The sequence below is a fragment of the Pristis pectinata genome, chromosome 3 (assembly GCF_009764475.1).
Source record: "Pristis pectinata isolate sPriPec2 chromosome 3, sPriPec2.1.pri, whole genome shotgun sequence".
Lineage (NCBI taxonomy): Eukaryota > Metazoa > Chordata > Chondrichthyes > Rhinopristiformes > Pristidae > Pristis > Pristis pectinata.
In genome coordinates, this window is record NC_067407.1 from 82,704,447 (window position 1) to 82,731,049 (window position 26,603).

General features: G+C 38.0%; 1 protein-coding gene across 1 annotated transcript in view; it reads left to right on the plus strand.

Moving 5' to 3' along the window:
• The window catches only part of xrn2 (5'-3' exoribonuclease 2), an 88,340-nt gene that overhangs the window by 30,029 nt on the left and 31,708 nt on the right, over window positions 1–26,603 (plus strand). Inside the window, exons 15-25 of the mRNA XM_052011537.1 lie at window positions 529–675; window positions 7,878–7,990; window positions 14,220–14,355; window positions 14,849–14,956; window positions 15,907–15,996; window positions 17,435–17,507; window positions 23,672–23,755; window positions 24,032–24,126; window positions 24,221–24,300; window positions 24,892–24,948; window positions 25,063–25,131. Coding sequence (XP_051867497.1) covers window positions 529–675; window positions 7,878–7,990; window positions 14,220–14,355; window positions 14,849–14,956; window positions 15,907–15,996; window positions 17,435–17,507; window positions 23,672–23,755; window positions 24,032–24,126; window positions 24,221–24,300; window positions 24,892–24,948; window positions 25,063–25,131 — 1,052 coding nt within the window. The remainder of the gene's footprint in view (window positions 1–528; window positions 676–7,877; window positions 7,991–14,219; window positions 14,356–14,848; window positions 14,957–15,906; window positions 15,997–17,434; window positions 17,508–23,671; window positions 23,756–24,031; window positions 24,127–24,220; window positions 24,301–24,891; window positions 24,949–25,062; window positions 25,132–26,603) is intronic.

Below are 26,603 nucleotides of genomic sequence, written 5' to 3' on the forward strand. Positions count from 1 at the left end.
GCAAAATCAGATTTGTAAGAGGGATATCAGAAAGATTTGCATTTATGTAATGTCTTTTGCATCTTTCACAATATGCCAGTGCGTATAGTAACTAATAATGTAAACAAACCTTGGAGACATTTTTGTTTAGAAAAATACGGTTTTAGGAAGCGTAATGTAAATCATATTTAATAGAAATTAAATGTAGTACAATAAAATATTTTGGTATCTATAAATTTGCTGTTGATGTAGAATATCTTTCTTTAAAAAAAAATCCATTATAGATTTGTTTAATGGAAGGTTCTGGGACAAGTTTGTTTATGTTGGTTGATATTGGTCTGATCTGTCTGTCCCTCTGATTTTTTTTCCTTTGGGGAAACTGGAAACTTGCTAATCTATCTTTGGAGGTCTTTTAGAAGTTTGGCATGCTTTGTGATTCTGTTGCATTCTACTCATCTATCTTGAAATTTTGTTGATTGTTGGTTTGTTGTAGTGTTTTCAATTTTTTTTAATCAATACTGTATCTGTAACTTTTTTTTCTTTCGTCAGACCGATGCACCATCCTTTATTCCAGGTGGACAGCTTGCTCCACAACCTTTGGGCCAGCGAAGTGGCGGAAGTAAACCACAGGCCATTGAGAGTCCAAGACAGACGGCTTATGAAATGAGAGTACAGGGTAGAGATCAACAAAATAGGGTGAGATTATGATAGGCCTTAGGAACAAAAGCAAATATTTTATATGATCAGATGTTTGTGTCGAATTTGTTTACCTATTCAGGAAATAGCCCTTGTTTTAGAAGAATGATTGAACTATTTTCTAAGATGCTGAAGTTCTTGTACAATTCTTGTGAGCTGAATTAGGGATGTAGCTTGGTGAAGACCTTTTGTTGAATTTGTCCTGTTAGTTCACAAAACATGAAATGCATTTGGATTTTATTTAAAAAAGAAATTAGACTGAAAAAGTAACTTTTTTTTCCCCAATGAGTTAAACCAACATACAAAATTTATTTGGAAGTCAAAAATCTGCAGATGCTGGAAATCTGAAATAAAAACAGAAAATGCTGGACAAGCAACATCTTTGGAAAGATGAGCAAGGATAACATTTCAGTTTAAGCAATGGGAAAGTGAGACAGCAAGTTAGGTTTAAGTTGCAGAGAAGGTGGGGAGGGATGCATAGGATAAAGGGAATCCCTCTGATCAGGGGAGGGTTCTGAGGTGATCTATCAACAAGATGAAGCAGTCTGGTTGATAGCTTAATGAGGGTGATCGGAGAGAGGAAGCAAGCAAAGGGCCATGTATAAGCTGTGAAATAGAGGTCAGAATTGTCGAAAATGACCAGCAGATCAGGGAGTACCACTGGGGAGAGAAAAACTAAGAGTTGGGTGATCTTACAGCAGAAATGATAAATTGAAAGTGCAGGATGGTATTGAGAGAAGGGTAAAAATTGGAGTGGGGTAAAGTTTTGAAGAGACAGGCAACTGAAAGCTGTAGACTGAATGGAGTTGCTTGACAATGGTCACCCAGTTGTGTTTGGTTTCTTATATATAGAAGTGACTACATTGTGAGCACCAAATGCAATTCACTAAATTGGCAGAAGTATGTCTGAGAGGAGTGTTTGGTCCCTGGATGGTGGGAAGGGATGAAGTAAAAGACCAGATGTGGTACCTTCTGTGGTTGCATTGAGAAGTACTGTGAGGAGGTGGGTGGTTGCTGGAGATGGAAGTGGCAAAGGGCAAAGCACTTTCAGAATGCTGTGAGGAGTTTAGAAAGTATGTCCAGTGGTGGACTCTCGTGGAACCAGGTGCATGTTGCAAAGGATGATCCATGGATTACTGAGGCTGGTGAGGGAGGAGGGTTGTGAGCAAAGGTAGAGGAAATACACAAGCCACAGTCGATGGCTCTGTCAAACAAGGTAGCTGAGAAGGAGGCATGGTAATAGAGGAGACACAGTGGGGGGGCTCTGTCAAGTATGGTAGCTGGAAAACTGGACAAAGGGATTCATCTTAGAGTCACCTGTATGGAAAATCATGTTGTCAGACTGGGTACAACAGAGAAACAGGAAGAATGCAATGGACTCCTGTGGGAGGCGGGAGGAAGTATAGACTAGATACCTGTAGTGGGAGGGGGGAGCTGTGTCCTTGAAATAGATGTTGGTTGTTAACCTGTCCCTCGAGACAGAGACTGAGAAATTCGGAAAGGGAAGGGAACAGTCAGAGATGGATCATGTGACGGTGAGAGCAAGGTGGAAATAAGCAGCAAAGGTAATGAAATTTTCAAGTTCTGTGTGAATGCAGGAAGCAGCACCAATAAATTCAATTTACTGGAAAAGGAGTTAAAGTATGAGACCTGGGTGGGACTGAAACAAAGACCACCTCACATATCCCACAAAAAGACAGGTGTAGTTTGGAACCATGTGAGTTGCCATAGCTACATCTTTGATCTAGAGAAGGCAAATGGAGTTGAAGGAGTTATTATCCAATATTGGAACAAATTCAGCCAGGCAAATAAGTGTGTTGGTGGAGGGGAACTTAGTTAAGAAAGTAGGAGTGCCCTCAGATGGAGGTGCAGAGGGATTGTACGTTCATGGTGAAGATGAGCTTGTAACTCAAAGTAAAAGAGGGCATTAGAGGCATCAGAGCTGTAAGTGGATAGGGACTGGATAGTGGAGAAAAGATGGAGTGAAGGTAATGTGCAAGACCAGGCTGAAAAATAATGAGATGGCCTGGATAATCTTCCTTGTGAAATTTGGGCTATCGACTGAGGGAACTGAGGCTAGTGGCTGTGGAGGGAAGACCTGAGGAAATGAGGTCAGAATTCTTTTTCTCTTTCTCTCCTACAGCACTCACTAATCTATTAAGCAAAGGACTCTGTAACCCTGACCTTGCCCTGTCAGATTTCCCCTTGGTCCATTCCCACCCTCTCTAACTTAAAACTAACTTGTTTTTTCACTTTCCCAGCTCTGATGAAGAGCCTTTGACCTGAAATATTAATTATGTTGCTCTTTCCACAAATGCTGCTGGACCTGCTGAGTATTTCCAGCATTTTCCGTTTTTATTACAAATTTTTAGTTCTGGAAAATCCTTTTGTAATATCTTAAAGTTTACACACGAGACGATGTTGTTTGCTGTTTTCAGATTTTGTTTGGTGTGTGTGTGTGTTCTTAAGTTATTCTATTGCATATTTTCTTGCACTTAATAGAGTATTCTCATGCAACTTCTTCCTGCTGCGCTTTATCCCAATGCACTCTTGTTGCATGGTTACTGAGCTAATAAATGTTTGCTCAGCTCTTTTGAAGAAAGCCAGTAAAGGAATGATTATGCTAAAATTGGAATGAGACATCCGAGCAGTCAAGAGTCTTCAGCATATGATGGCTTTTACCAGGTTATTTGTTCAGTTGTATATTTGTTGTTTAAATGGATTACAATCTTCACCAACTTGCCTTTCTTTCCAATCTAGCCCTTTCTGCGATGAAAATAGCTCTTTATTTGTAGTTCTGATCATTATTTTCATACATCTGCATGCTTTTTTCAAATAGCTTAGTAGTGGTTAAGTATTTCAAAGATTAATTTAAATGTTGTTCTTTTGTAGTTTAGATGGTTGTTACCTGCATTTGTTTGTCTTGTAACTTTGAATTCCAAGCCTCCTTTATAGCCTAGTTTAAAAACTAATTGATGGACAAAACAATTTTGTGTTGCTTACAGCATACATTACCCCAGTGTCTTAATTCTTGACCAGAAATATGTTGTGGGTGAAAAATTTTGAAATCTGACAAATTGGAAATTTGGGCTGTAAGCTGTAATTTTAAAGAGAGTCTTTCTTTCTTCACACCCACCATATCTCATTTAAATTATTTGTTGCTAATTAGGAGAGAGCCAGATGTAATTGGCATCATTGTAGTCTCTTGGAGATTTCAGACTCCAGGTTACTTTTAAAAAGTGTTCCTTTTCTTGTTTGCAAAGATGCTGAGAATTTTAGAAATTTGGAGGGATTAATTTTTCAATGTTTTTGTACAGCAAGGTGAAATGGAGTGGACGTAAGTGGATAATTTCACAACCTGCAAAGGGAAATATAAATGTAGTTACAACAAGGAAATGGAGTAAAGCAATGAAGCTAAAGCAGATTTGCTGAAAAGTTGATGAATGTCAAATTAGTGGATTACTAACTTTTTTACATTTTGAGTCTTGCCCACTTTATTGTAGTTCTTTTAATGAACTGACTGAAACTATTTTGCATTAACTCCACAATTTTATACACATTTTCAGGCTTTCCTCAGCGAGATCATAAACAGTGGTAGTATGAGAATTGGAATATATTGTTGGTTTCATAGAAGCAACTTTGAAGCTGGGCTTTGGAATGCTGTAATATTGGACTCCTGGAATGCTTGGGAGTGGATGAGCAAGCAGCTAAGTTTTCACATTCTAGAAAAGCCCAAACATTGTTTGAAGGACCATACATAAATGCCTAATATATAAACTTAGAGAACTAGGGAGACATAAAGCAGAAAAGAAAAATGTCACATGCAGTGAATGCACATTTGAGCCGCCCTCCCCAAAATGGAGTACAGGGAAAACTTTTGAATGTTGAAAAATAATTGTTGTAGCTTCCTTTGCAGGGGTCATAGGTCTATAATTTTATTCTTTTGTATGATTTTTATTTGTGAAATTTTTTTCTTGTCAAGAATTACATACTCTGAGAAACCAAAGCGTATTACCTTTGGACTAAGTTGTCTAATAAGAATAGATTTCATGTCTGGAAACATTTACATTGTGGTTTTGTGACAAGGGCAATCTCAGCAGTGTGGTATTGTTGACTTGAATGAGATCTGAATTAACTGAAGTCTGGATTCTTTGGCTACAGTAAACTCATCCATGTTTTCTCATGCCAGAATGTTGAGTGAGAGAATCAGCCTGCCCATTCAGGCAGTTTTGGGTTTGCTGGTTTGATCTCTGCGATTTTCTCAAACACTTGAGACACAGATTGCTATTAACATTAGCAGTGAACATTCAAAAGCTGCTACATGGTTTGCTGCTCGAATGATCATGAAAAACAAATGCGCAAGAAGCGGTGGTTATAAAAGACCAGATGGTCTTTTACTCAACTAGGTTCCCAAATGCTGGATTTATCTGAATTTACAGAGAGAAGAATGATCTTTGGTAAAATGACAATGAACAAATGGAAAAAGCAACACCCTTCTGAAAATTCAAGAACATAATGAAATAAGGGTGTAAGAATTTTGTGATGCATGTTGACTAGTTTTCAAACAGTCACATGAAAATTCTTGAAGGCATATTATCTTGACATTTTTAATGGGAAAGAAAACTTTTGGAACTTGAGAGAGAAATTGCATGGTATCTAGAAAAACTAGTAAGCAAGGATTTTGCTTTGGAAGATAAATAGTGCATTGTCAATCTGTTGGAATTCTTTCTGGATACAATGGTTAGTAGATGAGGAGAAAATGGAATGTAAGCCTTTTGGAAAATAATTGATGCTGTCCAGTATTGAGATTACATTCATTTGCCTCTGAAGGGCATGCTACGTTGTTCATTGCCTGATACTAAACTCCCAAAATAGAGTCTGAACTTCTTCACAACAAAAAAAAGTTGAAAATGCTAGAATAGCTCAGCAGGTCAGACAGCATCTGTGGAAAGAAAAAGGTCCTGGACTGAATGTTAACTGTTCCTCTCTCCAGATATGGCCTAACCTGCTGAATTTCCAGTATGTTTTGTTTTTATTTTAGATTTCCAGCATCTGAAGGTTTTTGATTGTTCAAGACAAAAGATTACTAGGTAGGCAGTGGGAAAAGTTGAAGGATGCCCTCGAAGTCCCCATGGAAAAATTGTTGCATCACAGGTGGGAATCCCTGGCTCCTGACCATTCAAAATGGAGGCCAAACATTCAGGATGGCATTGAGAGCCTGGAACCCATTTGTTGGGAGCACTCAGAAGGCCAGCGTAAACAGCAGAAAGAATGAACCATTTGCCCATCTTATCAATTACTTCCTTCCATACCTGTAATAGTCTGCTGCTCCCATATTGGCCTCACTGGACACTTCTGAGCACACAGAACTGAAGTGGAAGTAGGTCGTCTCCTGAGCGACTGCCTGAGAAGGAGAGGAGCATAGGATGCAAGATGGTGCACCTTGTATATCGACCTCCTGAAAGCATTGATGAAGAAGCAAGATAGATAAACAGTGATCAAAGAGTCTTGTTGCTAAATGAGCTGTCAAAGTGAGAGACTTAAATTTTCATGCAGGTCCTAGGGGAGTTTGAATCCAATGGCAACAAATTTCTTGTATTTTGGACAGTTTTCTAAGACTGCATAATCTTGAATGAACAAGAGAACATCCATGTTAAATGTAACATGTGAATTAACTTGCCAATAATTTAAAACAAAGGGACCATCTAGCCGACCATTATCAAACCATGGGAGACTTCATTGTTGGCTTTAAGAACCAGGGCCATACCTTTTCATTAAAAAAAATATTAAGTGCTGAATATAGCACAGTAAATTCTGGTTCCATTTTTTATTGCTTTGATATGCTTGAAATTGCCCCACAATGAAAATTTGGCTGTGGTACGTGAGGCACGCTAAATAAAATGATAGCAACAGAAGTTGACGGGAAACCTTTAGCAAATCAGGCAACATAGTCTAATACTATACACAGGCATTGGATCTTCTGTATAAACGTGAATGGTATTTTAGTGGGACGTCAGCCCATCTTCATTTTTTTTCCCAAAATGGACAATAAAGTATTACATTGAAACATGTTTGCCCTCTAATACAGCAGAAGCAAGATTGTTTTCAACAAATTATCCTGAGTGAGTACTTGCAAAGTATTTCTTTGAGACACTGGGTGTTATCTTTCTGTTTACATGTAGTTGCAAATTCTCTTATTCCTCTGCAAGTTTTGTTGTCACCTGACACCAAAAACAAATATCTTATTGCAGTACAGTTCCACAGTGAGGAGTGTCCCCGGCGCTTAATGTGGCTAAGTGCTGTCAGACATAGTGCTTGGGGAGCATTTCAACCTGTTGCCAAAAGAGACATTTCAACACTTGTTCCTGAATTTATAGGATCAGCTAAGAGCAACACGATTTTTCTGTTCACATTGGCTGAGAAGTTTGCTTTTTTAACCAGCTGTCCAGTAAAGAGTACTCTTCAGACATTTCAGTCCCAGAATTGAATGTTGCTAGGCAACTATTATAGAGCAACTGCAATGAGCTGTTCACATTGTCAGCCCAGAACAATAGTGATCTGGCACTCTTGAACTACAAGAATGACTGCACAAAAAGATGGACTTGAGGCACTTGAGTAGTAGCAGTTGCATCTGAAGCAACTGCTGGGGCAATATAGAGATTTATCTTGCATCCAGCCGTTGTCAGCACCACACATTTGTAGTATTACTTTGGTAGAAAGAAGGTGTTGGCTTTTGCTATCTGCTGCGTTTTGAAGAAGCACCTATACAGAGGCATAACATTAATGCAAGGCTGAAGTTCTGCTAGTCAAGTATGACAATTCTCATTACAGCATATTGCAATCTCATGAAGAAACCTTAAAGAATTAAAGGATGATAATGTATGGGCCATTAATATCATCAAACTTGTTATTTCAACAAAGCAGCAATATGGCTTGTTTGTTTGTCGTGTGATTTCTATGATAACAACTTCCTTTAGATGGTGAGCTTATGTACTGTTTTGGTGTACTTTTTTTTCTTGATTTCTTAAGCATCAATGGTATAATGCTAGTGGAAGTGTCTGAGTTGCCACAGCTCTAATGAGAGTAACATAGAACTCCAGCATCATTTCAGCAAATCCCACTCTGAATTATGATTTGTTTGAGTTAGATATTCACTTTTGCAAAGTAATTATTAAAATTTCTTTTCCACTTTAATTTTCTAGACTCAAACTCAGAACAGCAGTTCAAATTCAGATGGGAGCCCAGTTCCACTAGGAATGAAGAGGAAGAACGGGGATGATGATGATGATGATGATGAACCACCAGATGATATCAGGTTTGTTTATCCTGCGGTTGCCTTGTTTAACTATTCAATGTATTCCTAAAATAGACACTAATTAGTACCACTTAATTTGAAGTTGCTAATGCCATAATCTCTCCATCACTGTTTTTCCATTTGTTGAGCACTGATTAATATGGAAAGGACAGGAATGTAGAGCAAAGTACTTGGAGATGTTGGAGTTATTGATTCTGATTAGTGAGATTAGTATGCAAGTAGGTTGTCCAATTAAAAGTTGCTTCTCCCACTGAGATCAAACTACAAATTAGGTGGACATATCTCCATTTTATGCATATGTGATTATATAATCTGAATGCATGTGCAGATGCTAACTAGTCCTGTCCATTTCCATTGCATTATCACTTTAGCATTATAAAATCTGTACTGGTGGTGCAGATAAATACTTCAAAACCAAATATTATTTGAAACTGATGCTTAGGAATAGCAATGTTATATGAATAAACTAATTGTCTCAAAGCAGTAGTGGGTAAAAAATAGTGTTGTCAATTTATACTGAAGACTTGTTTTATACTTGGATTCCTGCATCAATATTAATTGTAATTCTGTGACTTTTTATGTGCTACAGCTTCCAACAATGTGTAGCTTCAGACAATCCTGATAATTCATGGAATTAATGGCATTGTGCTGTTGAATAAAGGTGTCTAAATGGTCTTCATAGCCAGCTCTGAAGATGCCATTACAAATGTTTTTTATCGAGTTTAAATGGTAGAGCTTTGTTATTTTTCTCTTGAATCTGCTGTAGTCGTCAAAAAAAAATGGAGCACCATTGTCCATTAAACATTGCCTCAGTCACTGTAAACATTTTCTTTTGATTTTCACAGTGAATTTCATCACTGGCTTTCTGCATTGGCTGTGTATAACTTGGTATATTTCTGTGTGTGCATACTAGTTTTAACAAAAACTTCAATAATTGGCTCTTGGGGAATGTTTGAATTGGTAATGGCTGATACTTTATAAATGGCCGCCCAAGCTCTGTCTGGCAGCACTGACTGATTAGTTTAGAACAGCTAAGGCAGAGCTACAGTACTAACTCAAGTATCAGGATATTATACTGCATCAGCTTTTTAATGCTTTTGTTGTGTATTGAATTAGTTGTTTGAAGATAATTCTAGTCAATTGTGTTCAGTGCTTTCAGGCCTGGATTAGCTTTGCATATTTTCTTTAAAGCTTTAATGATTTAGGTTCACATGCTTTGCATTGGTAAAACAAAATTGATAGCTTGACTGTAGTTTAAATATTATATCATGGACATTCCAGGTAATGAGGATCTTCCTATGTGGATGGGGGAAATATTTGCTTTTAAGGCTTCATATTTGTATTATCAAGGAGAAAGCATTCTTTTTTTTCTTCTTCATTCAATATTTTCACTGAACAAAAAAAAAACATAGGAAAGAGGAGGTGTTAGCACTGTGTACTGGATTTTTGCTGCGATGACTGAAGTCTTGATCAGAACTATTCAGAAGCAAGGTGAAACTTGACGTAGATTTTTTTGCCTTGTGACCTCGATGGGCATCAGTTTAATTCTGTTTTCATTTAAGTTCACCTCAATCTTGAAAGCATCCAAGAGATTTGGTTTAACTGTTCATTCAGAATCTTCCTTTGTCATATGGTTGCTTACTGTTCCAATCAAATGTATCTCTAAATTAATCTGTCACTGCTGTAGCTAAACAAGAAATTGTTGTAGAGCATTGCTTAAATCGGAATCAGACTTGTTATCACTGACTAAAAAAACGTGAAATTTGTTGTTTTGCAGCAGCAGTACAGTGCACAGACATAAAATTATTATAAATTACAAAAATAAATAGTACCAGAAGAAGGAATAACAAGGTAGTGTTCGTGGCTCATTGACTGTTCAGAAATCTAATGGCGGAAGGGAAGAAGCTGTTCTGAACCATTGAATGTGGGTCTTCAGGACCTCCTCCCCAATGGTAATAACAAGATGAGGCATCATCTCTTGAAGATGTCCTTGATGGTGATGAGAGTTGTGCCTGTGATGGAGCTGGCTGAGTCTCCATCCCTCTGCAGCCTCTTGTAATCCTGTGCATTGGAGCCTCCATACCAGGTTGTGATCAACCAGTCAGAATGCTCCCCATCGCACATTTATAGAAATTTGTAAGAGTCTTGGTGACATACTAAGTCTCCTCAAACTCCTAACAAAGTATAGTTGCTGGCATGCTGCCTTTATGATTGCATCAATGTGTTGGGCCCAGGATAGATCCTCCGAAATGTTGACACCCAGGAACTTGAAGCTGCTCACCCTTTCCACCACTGACCCCTTAAATGTATCAATATTGCTGCACATAGTGGTTATTGCTGGAGGAATAATCTCGTGGACCAAATGAATGATTCAGTGAGGGTTTGTCTGTACACAAATTATAAGTCTCAGATTTCTGGAGTTCTGTACTTGTGAAAGGCTGTGATTGATGACTTTTTGGATTACCAATGGCAGGAAAGTAGAGTGATTTCGAAGTTCAGCTAGTATCTTGAATGATGGTGCAGGCTTGAGGTTTGACTGAATTGTACCCCTTTTTCTTATGTTCCTGGAGTGCATTTTCCTACTAAGCCAGTTTGTGAATTTGAATTCAGTTTATGAAGATTAAGTTTCGGGAAAAATTATCATTAATCTCAAATTTTTTTTTAAGAAGTTGATCAGGAAGCATGTTTTCCTCACCTGGTCTGACCTGAATATGACTCCAATCTTGCACCAATGTTGTTCGCTCTTAATGGTCTTCTGAAGATGTTGAGCAAGCTACTTGATGGTATCAAACTGCTTGCTAGTGCTTCAGGGGAAAGAAACAACTTATCTGGACAACCACAGAGTTTGCTATATGGGTATTCCTTGATTAAGCAAATTTTCATTCACAGATCTTCATATGATGCTATTGATTCTTTCGATACGTGTCTCATGTTTACAAATCTAAAATTTATAGAATGAATAGCATACCACTCCCCACCTATAGGAATACCCTACCAAAATATCACCAAGGCATTTCACCCAGCCTTTTCAATTTACAAAACTTCACTAGACAAAATATTTTCCAGAAATGCAACCCTCTTGCAAATCCAAAAACACCTATAATTATTGGCTTTGTCAGTAATGTCACACCTGGAAATGAATTAATAAAAAAAACATTATGGAAATATTTCAGGATACTTAAGGCTTCTGTTTCTTTTGAATGGGAGACGTATCAAGATAGAGAGAACAATTCTGTCATTTGGTGATTTTTTTTTGCAATGTTACATAGGTGGTTTTTGTTCACCTCTTCACAAATCTGTTGTGGAATGGACAGATACATGTGTAGGGAGGAGTAAGTTGTTCATTTCACACATCATCATTTCCAATTGATTCAGTCCCTTACAATACCAAAAACATTGCATAATGTTTTGGCTCTAGCAATGCAGATGTGGCTCATTGAAGGAAAATAATTCAGTCCAGAATTAATCTAAAAGATGAATTCTTGCCATGGTGAAGTTTCAAGTCACAAAACAACAATCTTCCTCTGTTCTGATGAAGGGTTTCCAACCTGAAATGTTGAAAGATGTGGCCTGACCTGCTGAGTATTTCCGGCACTTCCTGTTTTTGTTTTAGATTTTGCTGGACGTTGGGTTGATTTAGTATCATAGAAATGTCATAGAACACTACAGCACAGTACAGGCCCTTCGGCCTACAATGTTGTGCCGACATTTTATCCTGCTCTAAGGTCTAACCCTTCCCTCCCACATAGCCCCCTATTTTTCTATCATTCATGTGTCTAAGAGTCTCTTAAATGTCCCTAATGTATCTGCCCCCACAACTTCTGCCGGCAGTGCGTTCCACGCACCCAGTACTCTCTGTGGGGGGGGGGGCGGGAAGAAACAAAAACTTGCCCCTGATATTCCCCTTATACCTTCCTCCAATCACCTTAAAATTATGTCCCCTCATGTTAGCCATTGTTGCACTGGGAAAAAGTCTCTAACACAACAACACAAGGAAACGAGACTGAGAAAGTTGGGGGTGAGGGTGGGAGTTGGGGGAAAAGAACAGGTAAGTAAATTTCAAGCATTTAGATTTTCTCCTTCTCTCAAAGTGACACAGCCTCTGTTACTGTGGATTACAGTCTAACATACTGCAGAGCACAAGTACATCAGTTCAAAGTCAAAGTCAGTGTTCGCAAAGCTGGATAGCAACCGTCTACACTATCATAGTATTACCATGTTTGCCTTCCAAGTCAAGGCTTTGGGCTTAAGCCCCACTCCAGACTTGAGTGCATAGTCTCAGTTAATATTTCAGTGCTCTGGTTGAGAAATGCTGTCTGATGAATGAAACCTCAAATTCAGGCTGAAAACCTGCCTGCCTGACTCAAACCCAGTAACACCCAATTATATGTATAGGGGTTGGATATTAGACAAGATTCTTGGTTGGGTTTAGTTTGGCCAAAGTTTGGCATGATTTTTAATTTTGTATCTGAACAGACCTCTATCAGTAACTTTACATCTGCTTAGTTTTAATATAGAGCACACTATGGCAGAATTTGAGAAAGAGTTGTACCTGCATTCAGGCCAACATTTAACCAATGCCACCAGTAAAAGATTAACTGCTATTTTTTTCCTTGTTACCATGCAGGAATTAGCCATTGCTTTTTCCAACAAGGGTGACTTCTATGAAGCACTTTAAGCCTGCCTCAGATTATCAAAAGTCCAAATAAATGCAAGTTCCTTGTTGGACTCATTAATCTCTTTCCTTTTTCTTCTCCCTTTCATTATATTTGCTTTCACATTCACATATTTGTGCTCTTTTGTTCACTCATGTATGCTTTTGTGCTTCTGTTCTTGTATGCTCTCACACTTGAAGGAAATGTTGAATATAGTGGCATTCCATCACAGCTGCTGATCTGGATGGAGGGGAAAACTGCAGCGAAAACTCAATCACTGCACCAAAATGTTTACTAGATTGGACCAAAGTACTTGTCTAAGTTGTGCATAAAATGTTAGTGCTAGTGATTGGTTTCGTATCATGCCAGTGTTTGAATGAGATTGAGTAGCTGCTTAGAGTTTTTCTTGAATATTGCTGCAGTCATCCCTGGTGAGGCAATTAGCTGATACAAGTGTAGAACTTCATCCTTGTTGACCAAGCCGTAACCAGCTCATTGCTGAGAATGGGTGTATTTACATTCCAGGGCTGGGGACCCACTTCCTTAGCAAGAATGCCTAACCTGAAAGAATGGTAAAGGAGTCCAAGTTGCTCTATGCTGCTCTGCTGGGTGTGTAACAGGCCAGTGAGATGGTAAATATTTCAGTCTCCATTTGTAGATCGCCCTCATGTTAACTGGAAGAAAGGCTGCTGCATGTAGATACATTTACTATTAGTTGTTAGAATGGAATAACTGGAGGATGTTGGGATGGAACAACTAGTGGCAGGACCTGCTCCCTGGCACTAGAAATGAATGTGGCGGTGATGAAGAATTGGGAACACAATTGAAATAGATTTCCATTTGATTTCCTGTCCCAACATTGGCTGCAATGTTCAAAATTTCATTTCATGAAGGGACAGTTTATGCCAGTGGTTATTCATCAACTGATAGAAATTCCAGCTAGAACCAATCGAGCATAAATCTTCATTAGTACCGTGATTTAGATTGCCCGAGCACAGTATCAAACCTTTCATTGCACAGACAAAGGTAGAATATCTACAATGCCAAATTTGAATTCATACCTTTTGAAACTGTTGACTGTTCCACCCCTGGCTGTTTCAAATTAGAAATAACACTTGTACATTGGGTAATGGGTGGAACATGCGTGCACAGTGATTCTCTTGCATTTTGGAGGTGGTAGCCCTTTGGAATTTGAGTAAAGATTCAGTGTTTAAGGAGGAAATTTGTCTGTAATGGTGTATTCACGAGGGTTTAAGGTCAAATGAGTTGGTAGGCTTGAACCATTTCCTAACGGGGACCAGTTGGTTTTAAAGCTGAGCAAACTCCAGGGATAAATTTTCTGGAATATAGCAATATCACACTATTTTAATAATGAGTACTGTGTTGAAATGGGATGACGTTTTAATTGATTGCCAGTGCTTAATGGGTTGCAGGTTGAACACTCTTCCTTGAGGGGAAAAAAAGGATAAACTAAGAATAAGGAAAACAATTACAATTAGATAGGTGTTTTGGAGATGTATTAAATTAAATTGTTTTGCTGCAAGGCTTTTTAGCTAAATTTTGTTGTATTGCAGGCTTTGGGAAGAGGGCTGGAAGCAACGTTACTATAAAAGAAAGTTTGATGTTGATGCTTCTGATGAAAAATTCCGCAGAAAAGTTGTAGAATCATACGTTGAAGGTTTGTGTTGGGTTCTTCAATATTATTATCAGGTATGTAAGATTTTTGCTTCTGACCTATTGAAGTATATTATAGTGTATTCCAAATGGAGATTTATTAGTGAGAACATTTTAAGAATTATCCCCATTTTACTGAAATATCCCCAATCTAATCAAGAACACTTGTGCCTAAGATTTTTTTAAAAAAGGACTTGCCATGTAGCACTCTTTTGCAAATAGTAGGAGGAGAGAGAAGAAATTTTGAAGCTTCCTGAGAGCTACTCAGCCAAGTTTAAAAACAAAAAGTGCATTAACAGTCATCAACATTTTTAATTAGATTCTCGTGGGTGGTTTAGCTTGGAGCCACTGCCTTAATGCAGAAGACTCATTTGTTTTGTCTCTAATGTGTATTACAAGAGTAACTCAGAACATGTATCCTCATGTTAAAATCTTAAAAACAAGTGATTTTGTACCATGAGTAATTTGCCTCTGCTTTAAAGATCGCCCCAAAGAGGGATTGCTTTAAAAGGTTGTATTCTGTTGACAGGGGTGTGCTTCCTGGAAATGGTTCTACCCGTTCCACTATGCACCATTTGCTTCAGACTTCACAGACATTAAAGATATGCCTTCCACATTTGAAAAGGGAACGCAGCCGGTGAGAATTTGCAAGAGTATATCTGACACTTGGCAGAAGTATATACTGTACAGCTTGTTTTACTGTAACGTAGAATGGGAAAATGCCTCCTGATGACTTTGTAGCCTTGATGTAAAACTTAATGAAAACTATTAATACAGTGGATAAACCATTTTATGATTTGAAGGTTTTTTTTGTATTGATGTTTAAAATTCAGGGCAAGTTTAAGATATATCATTCCCCAGTGTAACCTGAATTGAAGATTTTGAGTGCATTGCGTTTGATGGCTGTTTTTTTACTTACACACACACACACACACACACACACACACACACACACACACACACACACACACACACACACACACACACACACACACACACACGTACGTATAATTATATGTGGATCTGTATCATGGCTCTATGCATTGTTCATGTACACATCAGTTCTCCTGTTATCACTTTGCCACCCCTACTTTCCACGTATTGCCTGCAAGATTATTTAGGCATCTGTAACTGTGATTGTGCATGCAGGAGTCCCACTCCTAGCCAGCCCTTTTGGTCTCCCACAATAGGCTGAATGGGCCTTGAGCATTTGCATGTAAGAAATGGATGCTTTATCTGGTCCCTCTCAACACACTGAATTCTACATAAGACAGATAGTATTCAGCTAAATTAAAAGTAAACTGGATTATTTATCTGACAGTACAAACTTTCTAACTGTGCATTTATTTACTTATTTACCAAATAGAAAACTGAACATTTTTGGCCGTTCATGCTTGTTTGATATCCAATTTCAGCAAACCAAATGCACGGCAAATACCCTTCATGATCCTAATATAAACTTTCAGATTTTTCTTCCTGCTTTTCTCCTCCTCCATTTACAAAATATTTAATTCCTTTGGTAGGCTGGTTATTTCAGCAGATTGAGTTGTTGGTGGCACATGAATACATTTCAATTTTTTTTTGCAGTTCAAACCACTGGAACAATTGATGGGAGTATTTCCTGCAGCAAGTGGTAAATTCCTTCCAAAGACTTGGCGGGCATTGATGGAAGATCCAGTGAGTTATTAAATAGAAAATGTTGGCAAGACTTCTGTTCAAAATGGATAATCCACATGATATTGTCATAAAATTAACAGAACTTCATATAGTGGTTGTTAATGGACAATATTGTAAATTTTTGGCTAGATTTATCATTTAAATAATAATCATCTTTATTTGTGATGTAGAATATGAAACGTGTTTATCTTTTGAGGACAATTTCCTAAATATCCATTTTCATTTCTTCATCTTTCAATCCTATGGAGGATTTCCCTTCTCTATCATTGACATTATTTTTTTATTTCATTGGATGTGGCTGGCACATCCAGAGTTCTTTGCTAATCCTTGCTAAAGGTTCTCATGATAAACCTAGTTTGTGGCACCTCATTAGTTTACCGAGTAATTTCAGAGTGCAGTTAAGAGTTGACCACATTGCTTGGAAGTCTTGGGTCTTGTATAGACTGTCAGGGATCAGGAAAGGCAGCAGATTTCCTTACCTGAATGACATTAGTGAGCCATAAGTTTTGACAGTTTGGTCATTTCATGGTTGCCTTTACTAAAGTAAGCTCTTTATTCTAGATTTTTAAAACTGGCTTAATTTAAACTCCCCTGCTGCTTTGAGATTTGAATTCTTGTCTCTGAATTGTCAGTCCAGATCAGTGGTTCACTGGTTCACTCATTTAATTACTACATTACCATCCATGTGGAAGTATTTAAGCCAGCTAGAAATAGGATAACAGATTGTAGTGTATTGTGAGAAGAGGTTAGATAACACACATCTTAATATATATTTATTGTGCCAGTGCTCTGAGATTAATTTTGAAACCAAGTTTTAACAAGTTACTGCAATTAACCAAGGTATAACTAATCAAAGATTTAAAATCAGTTTGAAAAGGAATTCAACTTAAAAAAAAGATCTGCCCATTATTTTTATGGACTGTCCATATTACTTTCTGCATCTGTAATCACAGACTAGTTAACTGTATTGATGTCAAATCCTTGTTCAAAGGGCTGAGCTTACTTTTGTTTAATGTAATAAGGTAAATATTTTTCCAGCCCACACTGTTAGATTGAACTGTTGCTGTTGTGTTTTCTGCAAAGCCAAGTAAAATGCAACTTAAATTTTGCTTCTGATTTGCATTTCTTGATCACTTGATTTTCACATGAAAATGTTAAATCTCGAGCTAATGCACCCTAATGAGAACAGGGATGAGTATAAATAGCCTTTTTAAATGTATATTTTTGTTAATTACTTAACAAATGAATGAAAATTAATAAGAATATATTTGCTGTAATTCTTAACAAAAATATGCTTTGAATTTGTCTGTGATAATCTACATAAAGCGCATGTCCAGATTGTGGCTTATTTTCTTGGAGGAAAATGTATCTCATTGTGTTTTTGAATAAACTGAGATTGCCCCAGGTGCAGATGAAAAATATACATTTTATTTAACAGGACTCTTCAATCATTGACTTCTATCCTGATGATTTTGCTGTTGATTTAAATGGAAAAAAATATGCTTGGCAAGGTAGGATTTCAGATTTCCCTGCATGTTCCTTCATATCCTATTGTATTTCTACAGTTATTAGTTTTGATTCAGGATTGAAGACTACTGTATTTTTTCCAGTTTATATGTACAAGCAGTATGATATGCAAAACCCAGTGTACAGATTAAAAGCAGAAGTAGATTTGAGAAGGGATGTCTAGTGCTGGAAGCAATTTGACTGTATTATGATTCAGGAGCTGACCAAGGATCAGCAATGAGAGGGTAATTTTTGCTGTCATTAGTAACATGAATAAGTATGAATCAGATTATAGTATTCCTGTTATTTCTTTCTTGACAATGTATCATAATTAGATTTTTTTATTTTCTAATAATATTCAGCTTGGAAATAAATATTGAACTCTTGGGTGCAGAGCTAGAATTTAATGTTTCAAAGTTAATACAGGAAAATAGGCATTATTTAAAGAGGACTGTGAACAGTTTTGATCTCCATATTTTAAAATAGAGGCACTGGAGAAGGTCAAAAATGATTTACTAGAATGATACCAGAACTGGAGGTTGTACCTAACAGGAAGATTAATGGAGGTCTTCGGGGCTATGGAAAGGTAGATGTAGAGAAAATAGTATCACAAGCAGTAAGGGACTATGGATACAAGGTCATAATAGCTGTGAATGGAATGTCAATCTAAACAGTTGTAATAGCTTTGGTTTGCTTTTGTGTATTAAGCAACCTCTCTTGCAGATTCCTGCAAACAATGATATATTGTTGGACTAAAGCTCCAAAGAATCCTGAGAATGATGATCTGAGCTTTTGTAAATCAATGCCACAGCAAGAAGGGGCAACTAACCCTTAGAACAGAATGGAAAATCCTCAGGGACGCTTCCTGAATGGATAGGACAGATTCTAGATGAGAAACAATGAAACAGAGTTGTGCTGGATGTGGCAACGTATTGCATAAAGTACACCAAGTTGCACGATTCCTAGATCTCTCATTATTACAGCATCCAAAACAGTTTCCTCCACTCAGATCAGTGAGAAGGATCTGAATCATTAAGATGGTTATCAATGGGGGAGATAAAACAATTTTGGTAAATGGGTCCCTTGGAGAGAGAGCACAAAAAGGGCTAAAGATGAGTGCCTCAAGTCTAGGAGAGCAACTATTTTCCAAATATTTCCCACTGCTTGCTTTCCCAACCTTGAGGGTGTAGAAACAGATGGTCACAGATTGCCTAGGGATAATAGTTGAAAATATGTGTAACTTAAATGTAAGAACTGAGCCCAAGAGTGACTAATAGTACTTGGTGAAAGTAATAATACCAAGTCATTTCTATCACTGATTCATTGCATCTGGATAAAATTCGTAAATACAATTTGACTGTTTCCTGTTGTAACAAATATGAGGGTTTCTAAACCTCAAGGTGGCTTCCCACTCCCAGAAGGTTTGACCAAAAATACAACTCAATGGGATGGCCAGCAGGAGAGGGAGAGAAGTGAGTAGAAAATAAAGATCAAGGGCTGGCTGTGGGTGGAGGGGTGGGGGAGAATATGTTGAAAAATCGAGTTGGTGAGAGGTAGTAATACTGGAGTTGGACCAGTACTTCCATGTTTGCCATGCCAGTAAACAATCTAGTTAAATGTGGGTCTGACAAATGCCTCACCACTGGCAATCCAAAAGTAGAAATAACATGAGGGGAACTAAAAGGCCTGAGATTTGAAAGTTCTGGTAGGTTGCAACCAAACAGAGCATGTCAAACGCAGGAAATAATTGCACCAAGATGAAATTGTCTACGTAAGCAAATACTAACCATAAAGATGAATCAATACAGACTGTAGACTAATTCATGATGGTGGTACTAGAGTAAGGAACACTGAGCATGGATTTAATTGAATATTTTATGGATATTGTGCTTGAAAAGGTCAGAGCTAAAGTTCATAAAGATAATGCTGGGTATCGAGAAGAAGCATGGAGATGGAACAACAAAGTTCTGGGGTGAAGAGAAAAGAGAGTGCCATAATTTTTTCTTTATTTCTTGCACTGTACGGCAACAAGTTTCACGACATGTCAGTGGTAATAAAGCTGATTCTGAGTGACATATGAAACTGTTCAGATGCTGTAATGGAGGGACAAACAAGCTGGCATGTCAAATCATGAGCCCAACAGCCACCGAGGAGAGCAGGAAATGCTCTTCCATGAGGTGAACATCAATAAATACCTTGTGTAAATGTGTCACAAGGAACAAAGCAACTTGTGATGGTAAAAGAGAGATTGACATGGAACATAAATGTAAAAAGGGGATGTGCAGATGGGATAAACAGAACGAACGTCTGTAGTCTTCAAAACATAGTGGGAATTTATGTAACTTACTCCCATAGCCCCAGCTCAATTCAGCCACTGTTCAGGGACAAAAGAAGTTGGAACTGATTTGATTCCAGAAACTGAAAAGTCTGAGCTCATTTTAGAGAAAGAAACTCTCCAACTGGCAACCAGTAACAGATCAACTTTTAATGTACCTCCTCAATAAGACCTTGACAAAGTGGCTAACTGGTTTGCGGGACTGGATCCTGGTCTCTGAATTTTTTTTTTCCTTATTTCCTTACAGTATAAGGGGAGGCCATTTGGCCCTTTAAGTCTGTGCCAGCTCACAGAGCAATTCCATTCCCCCATTACTTTTCCCAATAGCCTGTTCCCTTGACATTGCCATCAATTTTCCCCAGATTCTACCACTCTCCTAAGCAATAGGGGCATATAAAAGTGGCCAATTAACTTCCAGGCTGCACGCTTTTGAGATGTGGAGGAAAACTGGAGCAACAGGGCAAACCCTTGTGGTTAGAGGAAGAATGTGCCCTTCTGATGAAGATGTCATTGTATAAGGAGTTCCAGAATTTGGACCCAGTGATGATGAAGGAACAGTGATACAATGAAGTCAAGATGGTGTGCAACTTGGAGGGGAATTACATGTAGTGATGTTTTCATGTATCTCCTGCCTTTGATTTCCATGATAGAAGAGGCAACAAATTATGGAGATACTGTTGGAAGCCAAGATGTATAACAATAATTAGCAATGTTGATGGCACACATTGCAGCCACTCCAGTGGAGGTAATAAATGTACAGTAGTGGATGGGCTGCTTTGCCCTGGATGGTGCTGAGGTTCTTGAGTATTGTTGAAGCTGCACTCATCCAGACAGGAGGAGAGTATTCCATCACAGTATAACAGTACCCCTTGGATGTTTGCTGAGTCAAACAGATAGGAACACGGTGATGCATCAACTTGTTTGCTTTTTCCGATGACACAGCAATCCTCAGTGACTGCCTGTGCAGAATGACTGAGAATGTCAAAATTAAAGTCACTCTGTGAAAACAAGAGGTTCAATCAATGGACAAGAATGTTCCTCCTTATAAGCAAGGTAAAAATCTTCCTTATAACCTCAAAAGGTAACTTGTGGATAAATTGTATTCTAGTGAGTGACATCCATACTCAATCGTCACACCCACCTTTCCCAGGGGAGTGGGGAAAAATACTTAGTTTCCTCTTTGATAAATGAACAGCTGTTGTGGAGGACAAATTATTAGCAGAGCCCAACTCAGTGTTTCAGGGAAATTGGACTAAAATCTCTAAAATTCATGATCTTGAAACGCACAAATTACTAAGGACTCAGTGATATCCAATCCTGGTTAGGTGCAAAGACGGTGTGGAGCTTTAGAAGTTTTGGATTGAGCAGTGCAATCACAATGTCCTCCTTATCCCCTACCAACATCTCTGCAGCTATACTTTGCAACAGAGTTGGGTTATATAAAGAGTGTAATACTAAATAGTCACTAATTGATCTATTGGGCATTTCAGGAGAACTAGTTTACCTTTAGAATTGTTCAAATATCGAATCTTCTATTGCTGGGAGTAACTGATGAAAAGCATAAATGAATTCAAGAGGAAGCTGGGTAAACAGAGGAAGATGGAAGTACAATGATGTGTTGGAGGTTAGGTGAAAGTGGAGTTGTTGGTAGGAGTCTTGTGTAGGCCATAAAGAATGGTATGATCTAGTTGGTTCATGATTTGTTTTTGAGCTGTTCATATGAGCGAGTTCTCATCAGAAAATTTAAAAATGACCTTAAAAGCAGCTAGGCTTTTGCTCACAACTTCTGGACAAGGTTCATTTGCTGTCAAAATGCATGTCATAAAAGATAAATTGATTCTCTTCATTAGCTACCTGCTTGTCACATCAGTGGCTGTTGATGCCAAGTCCGTTGTAACACTCAACTGGTACCTTGGGAGTCAGAGTCTTAGTTACAAGCTCGTGTCTTGGGAGCAGGAATAGGTCACCCTGCATTCCCATCAACCTTTCACCTGCCCCCCCTTTCTCTCTTCACCCCCCCCCCCCCCCCAATGCTTATCAGAGATGGACTCTCTCTGTCTTCCCCTTAAAAATACTAAAAACTTTGCTTCCTCTGCCTTTTTAAGGAATAGTGTTCCAAATACTCATGAACATCAGAGAGAGAAACATTATCTTTATAGCCATCCTGTGAAGACTATTCAAGATCTTGTGTTTCAATTGAAACCCTTCCTCTCTACTAAACCAGTGGATACAACCTCAGCCAGTTCAACCTTTCTTCATAAGGCAACAACCGCTCCCCACCTCTGCGCATCCCCCCCCCCCCCACGCCCAATTCCAGGTATTAGTCTCGTAAACCTTCTTAGAACTGCTTCCAGCATATTAACATCCTTAAGTACAATGTTCCAGATGTGATTTCGCCAATGCCCTTTGTAATAGAAGCACAGCCTCACTAATTTTGAATTTGATTTCTTCTTGCAGTAGACAATAACATGCTGTTAGCTTAATTATGCAGCACCTGCATTTTTGCCTTTTGCGAACCATTCATTAGGCCACCCACATCCTTTACACTCTCATGCTGATGATAAGAGACGGTTTTATATTCAGCCATCTGCTGATATTATGTGTAACGTTCATTTGAGCTTCCAGCTGATTTCAGAGAATCAGGTGATTCATCTGGGCATGTTTGTGCGTCCTACAAAATAATGCAAACCTAAGTGGACTGGTGAGAGCAGATCCAATTTGATAACTTCAGAGGTGTTGAAGTATTAAGGCAAGCTTACAGCATTGTACTGTATGTTAGCATCCTGGCCATGTTCGGCACAGCATATTGCAGCAGATTGTATGTTTAATGTGAAAATATGCATCAGCTCTTTTTCTTTATTTCTAAAACTTGTAGTTTATTTGGCTGACTTCCCTATCCCATCTTGAAGAGTAGGAGGAGGAATGCTGTCTTCATGCGGTCAAGCCTTCTGTGTTCAGTTTTAGAGATGAGCAGATCCTAATGTAGATAAACATTTGTCTTCTCCCTGTGTACCATCAAGTTAAATATGAGCATGTGAAAAGATTTCTGCCCAGCATCCTATTACATTATGATTGATGCATTTCATTTATTTGACTCTCTCCTAGTTAAACCTTGTGTAACACTTCTTGCCATGAGCTCTGTACCTGTTTATATCTTATGCGGTCTTCCAGTATTGGAAAAGATTAGCAGCAACAATACTTGTTTGAAAGGTTTCAGATGAGCTTGAATGTCTTACTTATTAATGACTTACTTATTAATGTCTGTTTTGGGTATAGGGATGAAATGTTTCTACACTATTTGTATTAAATGAGCATTTGTCCAGATCACATGAAGAATTGTCATATGGTCAGAATTATTTTGAGGAGCAGATGTCATTGTTAAGTTGTGTCTGTAATGATTAAATTGCCCAAGTAGTAAAAGACTACTGAGAATTGATTATATTTGCACCAGGTTACACAGAATAATGTACAAAAAAAAGTTATCTTGTGCAAGTTTAGAAATAATGTCAGAATGTCATGAAATAATGTCGGTGAAGCACAGTAGATCCCTGATACCTACTCGTTCATTGGACATATAAAATAAGTGCAGAATCATTGACTGATATCCAGAATTTGTATTCTACATGGTTAAATTTAGAGTAGGATTAATATGATACAAGAGTGTTTTAAAACTTTTGCTTCGATTTCCTGTGAAGACACTTTGTATCCTGCTTGGATTGCCACTTTGTTTAAAGTAGGAAGGTTAACGAGAAATTCAATTGCTTATGCAAGCCCAATCAAAGTCTGTTACCTAGTTATTTCCTGCACTAATAGAGGTCTTGTCTGCCTCTTTAGGTGTTGCACTTCTACCATTTGTTGATGAACGCCGACTTAGAGCAGCTCTGGAAAAGGTTTACCCTGATCTCATCCCTGATGAAAGTAAGTATTATGATCGTCCAGGATTTTAGTATCTAAGCTCAAAAAGACCGCAATGATGAATGTGGATAATTGATTTGGTTAACCATTTCACATGAGATAACTATTTAAAAGAAAATACTGTAGTGATTATGAAAATAATTTATTTTGATACGCTCAAGATTTTTCTTTCAGTGCTATTTGTAGCAAGTAAATGTAGCACAACTTAATTGAATTGGGAGGAAAAAATGGTGGAAATATTTTTTTACTGAATTAAATTTTTGAGTATCTTAATTACAGTTCGAAGGAATAGCCTTGGAAGCGATATAATGTTTATTGGAAAATCCCACAAAATGTTCGACTTCATTGTTGAGTTGCAAAATGGTGATGATCAGGTAAGTGTGCAACAGTGAATTTGTATTGCTGCTTGCTGACTTATTTTTTACACTATGTATTCTTCACCTTACAAAATGAAACTTGTTGTTCCAGGGTGTAGAGATGCCCCCTGAACTTTGCCATGGTATAAAAGGCCTTCTAACATTACAGAGTGATTTAATAAAGCCAGGAAAGTAAGTGCTCATATTTGTTTTATTTGTAATTGGAACAGCCTTAGTTGTGTGGTGGAGTATTGTGATGTATGGATATTGATCATAATTGTAGATTTATGTGGCGGAAAAGGTGTGCCCCTCAGATTTTTGCAAGATTCATTTATTAAGTGCAATATTCTCTTTCAGATGAAATAGAGAAAATGCATTTCAGTTTTAAAGGTAGTCAAGTAGTTCAGTGCTAGATTGTGGTTTGAAAGGTTGAGATCCAGAAATCCCAACAGTTAAAACTAGTTTCCAGTTTCTTCACCATATACTGACCTGAATCCCATCTTGAAAGGAAATGCTGTTTCTTCTCGGAGTGTGTGTGGGGAGGGTGGGGGAGGAGGGGCAGTGTAGGTGTTTACAGGGTATGGGAAAGGTGAAGGATAATAATAGTTTGTATCAACTTTGCCATATATGTATATCTTTGCTGATGAATGGAAAAGGTTAGTAACTTGGGGTGTTCCAATTTTGACTGAATTTGAAGGAATAAATTACTTTAAAAAGACCAAATTGGCTTTGCAAGGCACACCTTTGGTATTTCATTACATAAATTCATTTATTTTCCCTTAGGATGGTGGTTTCTCCCATACCAGCATTGAATGACATTGTTGAGAATAATGCATGCAGGTGAGTGAACATTTATTAGTTCTACTTAGTTTCTGGTCATAGTTCATTCTGTTTTGTTGATGTGAATAATAAAAAGAATCTTCCTAATGCAAACTTTTCCCTGCCTGCATATAGTGTACTATTCAAGGATCCTCAGTTTGCAGATGACTATATATTCAAAGCTGCTTTATTACCTTCAGCAGTGTAAGTAGCATCTTTCAAAATGCATTTTTTCTGGGGTTTGAGCTTTTATTGTTACATTCACAAAGTATTTGCCAACACTCAGCTGTTTAAGGGTGTTGCCAGTACATATAAGAAATCGCAAAATTTCCTGTCTACCGGGCCTGTATGCAGTTAGCTAATTTGAGTTAGGATGCAAGTGGATCTTTTGATAGCTTGGCTAGGGCAGTTAAAATGTGTTTTTTTGATCGTTGTCAATTAATGCATGTTAGGTACATACCTGTCTCCACATCGTATCTCCTACTATTGGAGTCACATAACCCAGCAGCACTGTGCGTGGCATATTGGAAAAGAAACTGCTTTCAGCAGTTTTCTAGCAACAGCTTTAGTTTTGGGAGGGAGGGAGCATATTTTTGCAGAAGGTGGTGAAGGGAGAAGTACTAAATTATTCTAAAATTTTACATAGTTTCATTTTCAACCTACCCTGCTGATGTAAATTAGAGTTACAGGCAGAATGCAGTGTGCTGGGCTAATTAATGGACAGAAAGTGGTTAAAGAGTGTGTAAGAAGGTTATCAACACAAAGGGAAACCAAAACTACTAACTAGACATGAAAATATTAAAGGATAGCTATTAGAGGATTGTTTATGTGAGGGGGGGGGGGGGAAGGAGTAAGGAATGATGAAGGAAATTTTGAGGTAAAAGGAAAAAAAATGCAGAGATACAGTATTCAGTAGGTCAGGCAGCATCTGTTGATAACATTTCAGGTTGAAGCTCTTCCATCAGAACTGAGATGTTAACTTTGCTTCGTGCTCTTTCGCGATGCTGTTTCACCTGAAAATTTTTATGCATTTTCTATTTTTACGTCAGACTTCCAGCATTGTTTTGTTTTCTTGTCAAATGACTGAGCTACTGAATGAGTACTTTGCATCTGTCTGCAAAAAGTGATGAGGTTAATTCTTGAGCAGCAGAGGCATGAGTAGGGTTATTGCAACTATTACACTTTTTTTTTCCCCTCAAAAAGAGTGAAGATTCTAATACAATTAATCCAATGTCATTGATGAGAAAAATACTAAAGACCATTGCCAGTGACATTACTTCTCAGTCAGAAAACAAAACTTAGTAAAGAGCAGCCAGCTTGGATATGTTAAAGAGAAATTGCTCATGAATCCACTTGAGTTCTTTGCTAATTAACAGGGTGGGTGGGCGGGCATGGAGGTGTTGCAGATGGTGAATGCTGCTGAACACAATGAAGTTGGTGTTGCATACATGGATTTGCAAAAGGCATTTAATAAAGAACCAAATAAATGGACCTGTTACCACTTTGAGGAATTGATGAAGCGGTTGCAAAAGTGTGTTGGTACTAGGCTTTGTAAGTAGTGCATGGATACAAAAAGGGAAGTTGTGTTAAATCTCAGCTGCAATATTAGGCCATGCCCCTTAATAATAAAAAGAATGCTGAGGCTTGGGAAAGGAAATAAGGTGATATGATGGTTG